This window comes from Triticum aestivum, chromosome 4A (genome assembly GCF_018294505.1).
Source record: "Triticum aestivum cultivar Chinese Spring chromosome 4A, IWGSC CS RefSeq v2.1, whole genome shotgun sequence".
In the NCBI taxonomy this organism is placed as follows: Eukaryota; Viridiplantae; Streptophyta; class Magnoliopsida; order Poales; family Poaceae; genus Triticum; species Triticum aestivum.
In genome coordinates this window covers 445,742,542-445,756,563 of record NC_057803.1, presented here as the reverse complement: position 1 = coordinate 445,756,563, position 14,022 = coordinate 445,742,542, and the positions used below count along the sequence as shown (strand labels likewise).

Below are 14,022 nucleotides of genomic sequence, written 5' to 3'. Positions count from 1 at the left end.
GAAGAAGTGTGCCGACCCATTGGAGGCACAACAAAGCATGCGTCCCCTTCTAGTTTTAGTCATGTAATAGGATAGACGATTAGTTTACCTATCTTCTATTTTGCCAGCCAGTTGTGGTTTCTTGCGCATTCTGTTATCAGCATTGAGGCTCTGTATGAGCTAACCGTTCTTTTTTGTTTTCAGACTTACCTTGTTGAACCTCATTTACTTTTTAATAAATGTGGCTGTATGCATTGTTCTGATGCAGAGGCCAAAGAGTCTCCTTTTTCAAAAAAAAAAACAAGCGACAAGCTTGTTTATACGTTGAAAGAAGACAATGTTACTGCACAAGGACTATTTGTGAGTTATATCTCTCAGTTGACCAATTTGTCATAGAAAGGAGACAATGTTACTGCACAAGGACTATTTGTGAGTTATATCTCTCAGTTGACCAATTTGTCATAGAAAGGTTACAGCATCGGCTGGAAACGTAGAACATATAGGTACTCAAATATTAAGACCAACCAAGGCTTCAGGACAGGAAGCACATAACACAAGGGCAACCAAGGGAGGAGTAATATCCATTGCCACTGCGATAATTTCAGCATGTCTTAGCCCACATAGGACACAATAACGAAACACTGATCCCACATTCTACGGCCACTGCAATACCAAGTTCCCACACAAAATAAGCCCTAAACTTCAATTGCAAAAGGAGGGCATCCATACATTAATGCCACGTCAGATTCAAGCAATTTTCTGGGCAATGTCCTTGGTAACCTTGTCCATGTCGAGCTCCCTCATCTTGTTGAAGGGCCGTGGCATGTTCTGCATGTCAATTTTCAGCATTAAAAATATTTGGAGTGGCATCAAGCTGTGCAACAAGTTTAGGTTCTCTAAATTGTTGGCTAGTACTCCCTCCGTCCAGAAATACTTGTCATCAAAATGGTTAAAAGGGAATGTATCTAGATATATTTTAGTTCTAGATACATCTCTTTTTATCCATTTTAATGACAAGTATTTTTGGACAGAGGGAGTATGAAACCATCAGACTGGAACAAACAAAGAATATGGATTATACTACTCCCTTTGTTCTAAAATTCTTGTCTTAAATTTGTCTAAATACGAATGTATCAAGTCATGTTTTAGTATTTCTTACATCCGTATCTAGAGTTCTAGACGAATCTAAGACAAGAATTTTGGGACGGAGAAATACTCCCTCGGTTCCAAAATAGATGACACAACTTTGTACTAAAGTTAGTACAAAGTTGGGTCATCTATTTTAGAACGGAGGGAGTAGTTAGCAAGCTTTCACAGGAAAATGAGGTTCTTTGTTATCTGATCAGTGTAGTATGGTTCAGAAATTAACCCAGAGACAGTTAAGATTACCAGCAGTGAAATGAACACATCACCACCTTCCTCCCGTATCTCGAGGCATCCACGGCGTGGCTGAAAAAAGACAGAAAGATATGTCAATTCAGGTGTAGATATACACGAAAAAATGCCAATTAAAAGATCAATATACACGAAAAATATGCCAAAAAAGATGTGGCAAAGTTGATGATTATGTAGATGAAACACAGTGAAGGTACCTTTTCAGGGTTGATTGTCACAGAAACCCCAGGGACAGCACTTTCAAGATCCTCCTTCACCTTTAAAGCTCTTCTCTTGAACTGTTGGCACTGGGTGCTGGAGAGTTCAACAAACAAGCAATCAGTAAGACGAAAAAACAACCATAACTGCAGAGCTTATTGAGTTTACATACAGACAGCTGGAGAAGTCTTGCAGATTATTTAAATGACCAAGGATATTGAAGTACATGCTTTGAGTCTAAGGTATGTCCAGATCAAATGTAACCATGTCAGAAATATTTTGAGTATCAAGGTAGAAAACAATGGTTTTTTAGTAGATGATACAGAACAATGGTTGCACCCAGCCAACTATAATTCACTACTCCAGTTTCCTACATAAGAAGAGAAATATCTCCAAGAAACAATAAAGAACAGGTTGTTTTGGGTGTAGTTGCCATATATCAAATTACAGTAATGGAAAGGTGCAATTAAAGAGAGCGCGAATGGGGTATTCTACCACCCTTGCTACTGAAAATCATTTAATCTTTCCATTGAAATTGGTGTGAAAGAAACAAAAAGACTGTTGTTAGAAAGCCACCAAAGGAGAGGAATTTTTAGAACCAGAAAAAGAAGATGGTGTAACCTTCTTTCGGTGCTAACTATTCAACAAGTTAGCAAGTGTTGCAAAGATAGATGAATCTCCAAGCCAGCTTAATGGACGTATTTAATCCAACATGATGTTTGGACTTTGGATGGTGGTTAAGATGGCAACTGGCAGAATGAAACTTACATTTTCAGCTGATGTTTTCATATTATTAATCACATTTTAGAACAGTAGCCTAGTATATTCCGACTTGTGAATCATATTATACTATATTTATTTACAAATTGGAACGCATGCAATACATATTTGATCATGATCATGCATGATGCATACCATTTAAATCACATATTTTGATTTTTGCCACGGTTAACTACAGAGTGAATATGTGATGAGATTCAAGAAGAGTAGAAGTAGTTCCTGTGTGGAACCATCTACAAGCAGCAGCATATATAATTAAAAAAAAAGTGAAAATAACAGATCTGCTTAATGTCGCTCCGTTCATCTTCCCCCTAAAATCAGTTTCAACCTTTTCCCCATCTAAACTACGAAATAATAATCTTAAACAACACCTTTTTCATTCATTAATCGTACCAAAAGTCCCGTTAAATCCGACACAAAATCAGTTAAAATCATCCATGGTCACAAAAAGCTAAACCTAACCGTCACGTGCACCGGCGCAAGCACTTACCAAGCCTCGACGATGACGCGCTTCCCGTTTTCAGCGCCGGCACCGCCCGCCACCACCTCCTTCTTGGCATTTTTTTTCACCTTCTGCTTGGGCGCTGCAGGAGGCGACAGTACCGTCTCCACCTCCTTCGCCACCGCAGACACCTCCTTCTTGGCCTTCTTCCTCCCCTTCTCCGCGGCCGCCGCCGGCGCCGCCTGTGCTTCCTCCTTTTTGGCCGGAGCGTCGGCGCCCCGCTTCCCGGCGGCCATGCTCCGGGTCATCCTAGGCGGCATTGCGGGGGCCGCCGCCGTCGCAACCGGGGACTTGCGCTTGGGAGGCATCGCTTGGTTAGTGGACTGGGTGGGTGTTTGGCTCTTCGGTTTTCGCGGAGGAAAGAGATTGTATCTTATAGAAGAAGATGGTGGAGAATGTGAAAAGGGCGCGCGTGGGAGAGAGTTTCCCGCCAATTGGGCAGTAGGGGCGGGAGATGAAGGAACATGGGCCGTTTCCGCTTCACAACCCACGCCACGTTCATGTTTCGGCAATGTCCATGAGTAGATCTTTCTTTTTTTTCGAACTCAGAGACCTGCTTCCACTAACACCGGCTGGGGCCAAACAAGCCCCACAGATAATTACATCTCACAGACTTACAGAGGGGCAAAAAAAATCGTCCTCCAAAAAGGCATGACCTATAATAACTAGTAGAATGCCCGCCGTGTGTTATCACGGGCTTTTGAAATATTTTGCTGGAATTATGTAAATATAATGTATGTTATATTTCACATGTAAAAAAAAATAGCACGGGCATAATTGAGTAATAATTTAAGTCTGCTTCACTTACATTAAAAATTGTTAACAAAAGGCAATTTGACAATGCATACATATAAAGCAATGATCCAACTAAAAATCTGTTACAAATTAATATATATTTGATGCGTTTAAAAGAATCTCGCACAATATCAGAAATGTTATCTTTAGTTTCATTCGCACGATATTTGAGCAAGTATAATAAAAATGTCTTTCTCACCGGCCTTCGGGTCCATCCACTTTCACGCCAACCACGGTGGCCAATCTTGACACAGACTTTGACTTCTTTGGTTGCGCGATGGCGGACGCCTCGCTCACTTGGAAACACCGTGATGGTCACCATCCACCCTACCTTGCCTACGGGCAGCACTTTTCTTCCAGCACGGGCTCGTCGACCACCTCTCTCCCAGGACCAGCTCCACAACTACACGGTGGCCGCAACCAACCGTCCGCCATGACTGCTCCACCACCACCCTGAGGCTCGACATGAGTCAACTTTAATCGTGTCAAACATACATTGTTTGGATCTTCATGCACATTAAGCAACATTCTTGATTTTTTTTCTGCCTATAAACCACTATTCTTCTTCATCTTCGTTCTCCTGCTCCTCTTCACTTACTATCTCTACCTTCCCTATCCAAGCCAGCCGCAATCATCAATGTCCCATCCGGCTCATAATCCCCAAACCTTCTACACCCATGGGATTCTGATATGTCGCATGTTATTGATGATGCCACTTCTGCTATGCATGATACTTATGATGAAACTACTTCTATGCTTGATACTACTGTGCCACTTGGTGAATTTCTAGATGAGCAAATTTCTAAGTCTAGAGATAGAGAAATTAATGAACCTGAACACGATGATGTTAGTGATGATGAACCTATGCCTATTATTCCTGAGGGTTATCTTTTTAATAATGAATCTTATGAACCTATTCTTGCTTGCCCAGATAAACCTGAACGTAAGAGGTTACTAATTAAGTGGAGTAAGGAATCTTTTAGAGGTAGGATGAGACCCGACCCTGCTTTTGCTACTTCGCCTATCTGTGTTCTTGATCAGGATTATTATGATATTACTGTTGATCCAGATATAATTACTTTGGTTGAATCTGATCCTTTTTATGGCTATGAATCTGAAACTGTTGTGGCACATCTTCGTAAGTTAGATGAAATAGCTGCCCTGTTTACTAATAATCTGAGATCGCGCCACTTTTATATACTCAAAATATTTCCGTTCTCATTAAAGGGTGATGCTAAGAAATGGTTTAATTCTCTTGATCCTGCCTGTGTGCAAAGTCCCCAGGATATGATTTATTACTTCTCTGCTAAATATTTCCCTGCTCATAAGAAACAAGCTGCTTTGAGGAAAATATACAATTTTGTGCAAATTGAAGAAGAGAGTCTCCCACAAGCTTGGGGGAGGCTTCTCAAGTTACTTAATGCTTTGCCTGATCATCCTCTTAAGAAACCTGAAATATTTGATATCTTTTATAATGGACTAACTGATGCTTCGAGAGATTACCTGGATAGTTGTGCTGGTTCTCTTTTCAGGGAAAGAACACCGGATGACGCTGAAATTTTATTGAATAATATGTTGGCAAATGAAAAAAATTGGGCACCTCCTGAGCCACCTCCCGAGCCAGCTCCTGAGCCAATTACTGAGCCTATTCCTAAACCAACTCCGAAGAAGAGAGGTGTTCTATTTCTCAGTCCCGAAGATATGCAAGAGGCAAAGAAATCTATGAAAGAAAAAGGTATTAAAGCTGAAGATGTTAAGAATTTACCTCCTATTGAAGAAATACATGGTCTTAATTTACCGCCTGTTGAAGAAGTATATGATCTCAATTACTTATTTACTGAAGAACCTCCCGATATCCCGACACAGGTAGTAAAGGTAAATTCTCTCTATAGATATGATAAAGTTGAAGTCCCTCCTACTAAAATTGCTAGTCAGTGCTTGGATGAGTTTGATGACTTTATGTTTAAGCAAGATGACTTTAATGCTTATTTTGGTAGACAATTAAAGCAGAATACCTTTATGATTAAACGCTTGAGTGATTATATGGATAATATTAGAGGTGAACTTAAACTTGTTAGCAAACATGCTTCTATGGTTACCACTCAAGTAGAACAAGTACTTAAAGCTCAGAAAGAAATGCTTGATGAAATGAATAGTAAGAAAAATAATTATGCTATTAGAGTGGCTACTAGAACTGGTAGAATGACTTAGGAACCTTTGTATCCTGAAGGCCACCCTAAGAGAATCGAGCAAGATTCCCAAAGAAATAATATTGATGCACCTAGCTCTTCTAAAAGGAAGAAAAAGAAAAATGATAGAACTGTGCAAACTTCTAGTGAACCTATTGCTGAACCACCTGATAATCCAAATGATATCTCTATGTCTGATGCTGAAACACAATCTGGTAATGAACATGGACCTAGTGAAAATGTTAATGATGATGTTCATGATGATGCTCAATCTAGTAATGATAGTGATGTAGAAGTTGAACCTGCTGTTGATCTTGATAACCCACAATCAAAGAATCAACGTTATGATAAAAGAGACTTCGTTGCTAGGAAACATGGTAAAGAAAGAGAACCATGGGATTTTGAGCACTTTGCTGAAATGATTAGACCTATCTTTTTGCGTATGCGATTGACTGATGTGCTCAAAACAAATCCTTATGCTAAGTATATGAAGGATATCATTACTAATAAAAGAAAGATACCGGAGGCTGAAATTTCCACCATGCTTGCTAATTACGCTTTTAAGGGTGGAATACCAAAGGAACTTGGAGATCCATGAGTACCTACTATACCATGCTCCATTAAAAGAAATTATGTTAAAACTGCTTTATGTGATCTTGGAGCCGGTGTTAGTGTTATGCCTCTCTCTTTATATCGTAGACTTGACTTGAATAAGTTGACACCTACTGAAATATCTTTTCAAATGGCTGATAAATCAACTGCTATACCTGTCGGTATTTGTGAGGATGTGCCTGTTGTGGTTGCAAACGTTACTATTTTAACGGACTTTGTTATTCTTGATATTCCCGAGGATGATAGTATGTCTATTATTCTTGGAAGACCTTTCCTTAATACTGCAGGGGCTGTTATTGATTGTAACAAAGGCAATGTCACTTTTCATGTTAATGGTAATGAGCATACGGTGCACTTTCCGAGGAAACAACCTCAATTTTATAGTATCAACTCTATTGGAAAAATTCCATCGATTATATTTGGAGGTTTTGAATTTCCTCTTCCTACTGTCAAAAAGAAATATGATATACTTATTGTTGGGGATGTCCATATCCCCGTTGAGGTAACATAGTGTTATTCGAAATTTCTCCGGTTCCATGATTATCGGAATGAGTTTGTTAACAAGACTTGATCAACCTTGTTAGTGGATTCTTTTTTATGAGCATGAGATGGATGAAACTAGAAGCACAACCTTCTGTACCCTCTTTATATTTTCTGTTCTTTAGTAGAAATAAAGTAAAATAATATTTTTCTGTCTGTTTCCTGACTTATCCGTGCAATATAAAAATATCCTGAAAATAAAAGTCCTCAGAATGCCATGCCAATTTAATATGATTTTTTTGGGAATATTTAAGGATTTTTAGTGCAAAAATTACCGCGGGGGGAGCTGCCACCTGGTCACGAGGGTGGAGGGCGCGCCCTACCCCCCTGGGCGCGCCCCCTACCTCATGGGCCCACGGTGGCCCTCCTCCACTTATTCCTGCACCCATCTTCTTCCTCTGTCTCGCACAAACCTGAAAAACCAACTCAAGCTCGTGTTCCAGCAACTTTTGCTACGATTTTCGATCTCCTTGCTCAAAGCACCTCTCGCAAAACTGCTTGGGGAGATTGTTCCTTGGTATGTGACTCCTCCATTAGTCCAATTAGTTTTTGTTCTAGTGCTTTATTCATTGCAAATTTGTTCTGCATAGGTGACCATGTTCTTGAGCTTGCATGTCAAATATATATATGGTTCCAAGTAGTTCTAATGCTTGATATATGCTCTAGGCACTTGTATGAGTAGTTGCTATCAATCTTATTGAAGTTGGTTCACTTTGTTTGAAGTTACCAAAAATTTCAGATTGTTTCAGAAATAATGAAGAGACTTTTGAGGGGCTCGTCGAGCCGAAGTTCTAAGGAGAAACAAAAGGAAGAAGAACAGAAGCCCAAATTTAATCTGCCTCGTATCGCGGAGGTCCGGCCGTGTGAATGGCCTTCCGATGATTTCTTGAGGAGTGCTGGGATTTATGAAGATTTCTATCTATTGATTGAGAACGCCGGCCTCACCAACTTCCTCCGCGACCAACGTCATCAGTATCTCTTACTCACAAATACTTTTGTGCGGAACTTCTACTTTTTCCCTAAGAAATCACCTCCAACAGTAGAGTTCCATTTATATGATGTTGCTAGGGAGATGACATTAGCTGCATTTTGCGAGGTTTGCAAAATACCTTTCGAGGGTTCTTTAGATGAACTACACCGTAATGAAGTGGAAGCTTATATTGACACTATCACTGTGGGAGAAACCAGGAAGGTTTCTGATGCAAGAATTACTAGCATACATTTCCCTGTTTTACGCTACTTTGCCTTATTTGCTAGTCGCTGCTTGATTGGTCGAGGGAACTGTGGGAACCTTAGTATTCCTGATATTATTATTTTGCTCCATGGTTTATACCGCAATAACTCTGTTAGTATGGGTGGAATTGTTGCTAGACGGTTGAGTATGAACCGTACTAAGGGCCCCATCTTTGGAGGCATTTATGCTTCACGCCTAGCTGAACATTTTGAAATACCTATTAGGCATGAGGAGAAAGAAGAAACAGCGCTGCCCCGTGCTTATTTAGATTATAAGAGTATGGTAGCGCATGATTTTCTTGTTAAGAATCGCGAAAGGGCGCTTAAATATAAATTGTACTTTGATAAACATCACCCTGAGACTATTACTTTGCCTGCTCCCTCTTTGTTTAACTTGTTTGCAGGTACTTACATTGTTCCGTGGGCGGCTGTTCAAGCCTATCGGAATCCTACACCAGCCTCGGAATCGGAGCCTCCACGAATGTCTGTTTATTCTTGGGATCCTGAGGCGGTTGCCAGCCAGTGGCAGTCAGAGTCCTCTTCATCACATTATGATCCCAACTATTCTTCATCGCAGTACGACCCCAGCTTCACCTACGGATATCGGCCAGGTTATCCCTGGCAATAGACCAACTTAGGCCAAAAGCCTAAGCTTGGGGGAGTACGTATTTCCCACCGACATTACATTCATGTTCACACACACTCATTGCTAGATGTCGGTGCTCATACTCTTTCATTGTAATATCCATGCTAGTTTATTTTCCTTTTTCCTGCTTTCTTCTTGTGTGTTTAATAAACCTTAAGAAAAACAAAAAAAATTAGTGTTAGTCTACTTTCCGTGCTTGTAGTAGAATTAAAAAGAAAACCCAAAAATATTTCCCGTCCTTCTTTTGCTTGTTGGGAGCTTTCCCGTGTAAATAGTTTTTATTTTTTCTTTTCCTTCCTTTGGGGGTCGAGAAGACTATATTGAAAATGCTTAGTGGCTCTTATATGCAAGATTGTTTATTTAACTTAGAGCCCATATTACTTGTCTTCTCTCTTGAGTTGAATTCTTGCAGATTCCAGCTTAGTCCAATGCACGTGCACTCTTATTATTATACACACCGTTCGGTCGTGCAAGTGAAAGGCAATAATGATGATATATGATGGACTCATTGGGATGAGAAAAGCTGGTATGAACTCGACCTCTCTTGTTTTTGTAAATATGATGATTCATCGTTCCTGATTCAGCTATTATGAAGTAAACATATTTGCAATGACATTTAGAGATTATAGTTGCTTGTGCCATGCTTGATTAGCTATGAGTTATAATGGTTAACCTTGCGTGCTAACATGCTATTGAGATGATTATGATGTGGTATGATAGGATGGTATCCTCCTTCAAATGAATTGAGTGACTCGACTTGGCACATGTTCACGCATGTAGTTGAATCAAATCAACATAGCCTTCATGATATTTATGTTCATGGTGGATTATATCCTACTCATGCTTATATTCAGTGTGAATTAATTTTAATGCATGTTTACGACTGTTGTCGCCCTCTCAGTTGGTCGCTTCCCAGTCTTTTGCTAGCCTTCACCTGTACTAAGCGGGAATACTGCTTGTGCATCCAAACTCCTTAAACCCCAAAGTTGTTCCATATGAGTCCACTATACCTTCCTATATGCGGTATCTACCTGCCGTTCCAAGTAAATTTGTATGTGCCAAACTCCAAACCTTCCAATGAAATTCTGTTTTGTATGCTCGAGCAGCTCATGTGCAACTATGGCTACCTATATCTTCCATGCTAGGTGGGTTATTCTCAAGAGGAGTGGACTCCGCTCCTCATTCATGAGAAAGGGCCGGTAACCGGGATGCCCAGTCCCATGATCCAAAAAGATCAAAGCAAATCAAAATAATTAAACAAAACTCCCCCTGGGACCCGTTGAATGTTGGAGGCACTCGTTGTTTCGAGCAAGCCATGGATTGATGCTTGTGGAGGAGGGGGAGTATAAACCTTTACCATTCTGTTTGGGAACTGCCTATAATGCATGTAGTATGGAAGATACAGCCATCTCATAGTTGTTGCGTTGACAGTGAAAGTATGCCACTCAAAATATTATTTATCTCTATTTCAAAAATCGAGCTCTGGCACCTCTACAAATCCCTGCTTCCCTCTGCGAAGGGCCTATCTATTTACTTTTATGTTGAGTCATCACCCTTCTTATTAAAAAGCACCCGCTGGAGAGCACACTGTCGTTTGCATTCATTATGATTGGTTTATATTGGGTATGACTTGACTGGATCTCTTTTACCATGAATTACAATGTTTAGTCAGTCCTTGATCTTTAAAGGTGCTCTGCATTTATGTTTTGCGGTCTCAGAAAGGGCTAGCGAGATACCATTTTGTTATATCATGTTATGATTATTTTGAGAAAGTGTTGTCATCCGAGTTTTATTATTATGGCTCGCTAGCTGATTATGCTATTGATATGAGTAATTGTGAGACCTACGTGTTATTGTGAGTATGGTTAGTTCATAATAATTGCTGAAACTTGAATGCTGGCTTTTCATGTTTACAACAACAAGAGCAAACAGAGTTTGTAAAAGTTTTTCTTTTTCTCTTTCAGTTTGTCAACTGAATTGCTTGAGGACAAGCAAGGGTTTAAGCTTGGGGGAGTTGATACGTCTCCGTCGTATCTACTTTTCCAAACACTTTTGCCCTTGTTTTGGACTCTAACTTGTATGATTTGAATGGAACTAACCCGGACTGACGCTGTTTTCAGCAGAATTGCCATGGTGTTGTTTTATGTGCAGAAAACAGAAGTTCTCGGAATGACCTGAAACTCCACGGAATATCTTAGAATAAATAATAAAAAAAATCCTCGCCAAAGATGAAGACCAGGGGGCCCACACCCTGTCCACGAGGGTGGGGGGCGCGACCCTCCCCCCTGGGCGCGCCCCCTACCTCGTGGGCCCCCTGGTGGCCCTCCGACGCTAACTCTAACTCCATATATTGGCTTTCGAGGAGAAAAAAATCAGAGAGAAAGTTTCATCGCGTTTTACGATACGGAGCCGTAGCCAAGCCCTAATCTCTCTCGGGAGGGCTGATCTGGAGTCCGTTCGGGGCTCCGGAGAGGGGGATTCGTCGCCGTCGTCATCATCAACCATCCTCCATCACCAATTTCATGATGCTCACCGCCGTGCGTGAGTAATTGCATCGTAGGCTTGCTGGACGGTGATGGGTTGGATGAGATTTATCATGTAATCGAGTTAGTTTTGTTAGGGTTTGATCCCTAGTATCCACTATGTTCTGAGATTGATGTTGCTATGACTTTGCTATGCTTAATGCTTGTCACTAGGGCCCGAGTGCCATGATTTCAGATCTGAATCCTATTATGTTTTCTTGAATATATGTGAGTTCTAGATCCTATCTTGCAAGTCTATAGTCACCTACTATGTGTTATGATCCGGCAACCCCAAAGTGACAATAATCGGGACCACTCCCGGTGATGACCATAGTTTGAGGAGTTCATGTATTCACTATGTGTTAATGCTTTGTTCCGGTTCTCTATTAAAAGGAGGCCTTAATATCCCTTAGTTTCCAATAGGACCCCGCTGCCACGGGAGGGTAGGACAAAAGATGTCATGCACGTTCTTTTCCATAAGCACGTATGACTATTTATGGAATACATGCCTACATTATATTGATGAACTGGAGCTAGTTCTGTGTCACCCTATGTTATGACTGTTACATGATGAACCACATCCGGCATAATTATCCATCATTGATCCGGTGCCTACGAGTTTTCCATATACCGGTTTACGCTTATTTACTTTTCTGTTGCTACTGTTACAATCACTACAAAAATACCAAAAACATTACTTTTGCTGTCTTTACTTTGTTACCGTTACCACCACTATCATATTACTTTGCTACTAAACACTTTGCTGCAGATACTAAGTTTCCAGGTGTGGTTGAATTGACAACTCAGCTGCTAATACCTGAGAATATTCTTTGGCTCCCCTTGTGTCGAATCAACAAATTTGGGTTGAATACTCTACTCTCGAAAACTGTTGCGATCCCCTATACTTGTGGGTTATCAATTAACGGGATCAGATCATTAGGAGAATGATGTGATTGACCTGACCCATTCCGTTAGCTTAGCACACGATCGTTTAGTATGTTGCTATTGCTTTCTTCATGACTTATACATGTTCCTATGACTATGAGATTATGCAACTCCCATTTACCGGAGGAACACTTTATGTGCTACCAAACCTCACAACATAACTGGTGTTGGGGAACGTAAAAACAACAACAACAACAAAGCCTTTAGTCCCAAACAAGTTGGGGTAGGCTAGAGGTGAAACCCATAAGATCTCGCAACCAACTCATGGCTCTGGCACATGGATAGCAAGCTTCCACGCACCCCTGTCCATAGCTAGCTCTTTGGTGATACTCCAATCCTTCAGGTCTCTCTTAACGGACTCCTCCCATGTCAAATTTGGTCTACCCCGCCCTCTCTTGACATTCTCCGCACGCTTTAGCCGTCCACTATGCACCGGAGCTTCTGGAGTCCTGCGCTGAATATGCCCAAACCATCTCAGACGATGTTGGACAAGCTTCTCTTCAATTGGTGCTACCCCAACTCTATCTCGTATATAATCATTTCGGACTCGATCCTTCCTCGTGTGGCCACACATCCATCTCAACATACGCATCTCCGCCACACCTAACTGTTGAACATGTCGCCTTTTAGTCGGCCAACACTCAGCGCCATACAACATTGCGGGTCGAACCGCCGTCCTGTAGAACTTGCCTTTTAGCTTTTGTGGCACTCTCTTGTCACAGAGAATGCCAGAAGCTTGGCGCCACTTCATCCATCCGGCTTTGATTCGATTGTTGAGGAACATAGTAATTTCAAAAAAATTCTTATGCACACGCAAGATCATGGTGATGCATAGCAACGAGAGGGGAGAGTGTTCTCTACGTACCCTCGTAGACCGTTCGCGGAAGCGTTATATCAACACGGTTGATGTAGTCGTACGTCTTCACGTTCGACCGATCCAAGTACCGAAAGCACAACACCTCCGAGTTCTGCACATGTTCGGCTCGGTGACGTCCTCGCCTTCTCGATCCAGCAAGAGGGGCGAAGTAGTAGATGAGTTCCGGCAGCACGACGGCGTGGTGACGGTGTTGGTGAAGAACAATCTCCGCAGGGCTTCACCTAAGCACTACGAAAACTATGACGGAGGATAAACTAGAGGGGACGGGGTTGCCAGCACACAGCTTGGTGTTTCTTGATGTGTCTTTGGTGCTAGCCCTACCCCTCTATTTATATGTTGAGCCCTGGGGTCGAAACTTGGAGTAAAAGCCTCCTCAAAGTCGGTTTCACCCAAAAGGCAAGAGTCCTTCTCGGACTCCAGGGCTAGATGCCAGGGTTCCTGGCGTCTACCCCCTAGATGCCAGGGTTCCTGGCGTCTAGCCTCTGGTCTCCGCAAAACTTCCTTTTGCACTTTCCAAAAGCCTCGTGGGCTTTCCCCTTTGACCCAGGTAAAGTGTTCTCGTGCCCAAACATTTCGGGAAACATCCGGAACCCCTTCCGGAGATCAAACACTACTATCCCATATATCAAACTTTATCTCCGGACCATTCCGGAGTTCCTCGTCATGTCTGTGATCTCATCCCGGACTCCGAACAACATTCGGTCATCAACATACATAACTCATATAGTACTATATCGTCAACGAACGTTAAGCGTGCGGACCCTACGGGTTCGAGAACTATGTAGACATGACCGAGACACCTCTCTGGT

General features: G+C 41.6%; 1 protein-coding gene across 1 annotated transcript; it reads right to left on the bottom strand.

The window, feature by feature from the left end:
- Positions 1–537: 537 nt before the first annotated feature.
- On the bottom strand, positions 538–3,218 carry LOC123086267 (uncharacterized). The gene is made up of 4 exons (XM_044507978.1): positions 2,843–3,218; positions 1,572–1,668; positions 1,369–1,428; positions 538–807 (listed from the first exon to the last, which is right to left on the bottom strand). Exons 1-4 carry the CDS (start codon positions 3,160–3,162, stop codon positions 727–729), a joined length of 558 nt encoding a protein of 185 aa, XP_044363913.1. The 5' UTR covers positions 3,163–3,218; the 3' UTR covers positions 538–726.
- Positions 3,219–14,022: the final 10,804 nt, after the last annotated feature.

Excerpts from the sequence above, each read along its gene's own strand:
- LOC123086267 (XM_044507978.1), bottom strand. The coding sequence starts at position 3,162 with ATGCCTCCCAAGCGCAAGTCCCCGGTTGCGACGGCGGCGGCCCCCGCA. Across the intron at positions 1,669-2,842 it reads CGCGTCATCGTCGAGGCTTG|CACCCAGTGCCAACAGTTCA; the intron begins GTAAGTGCTTGC and ends TGAACTCTCCAG. Across the intron at positions 1,429-1,571 it reads TGACAATCAACCCTGAAAAG|CCACGCCGTGGATGCCTCGA; the intron begins GTACCTTCACTG and ends GTCTTTTTTCAG.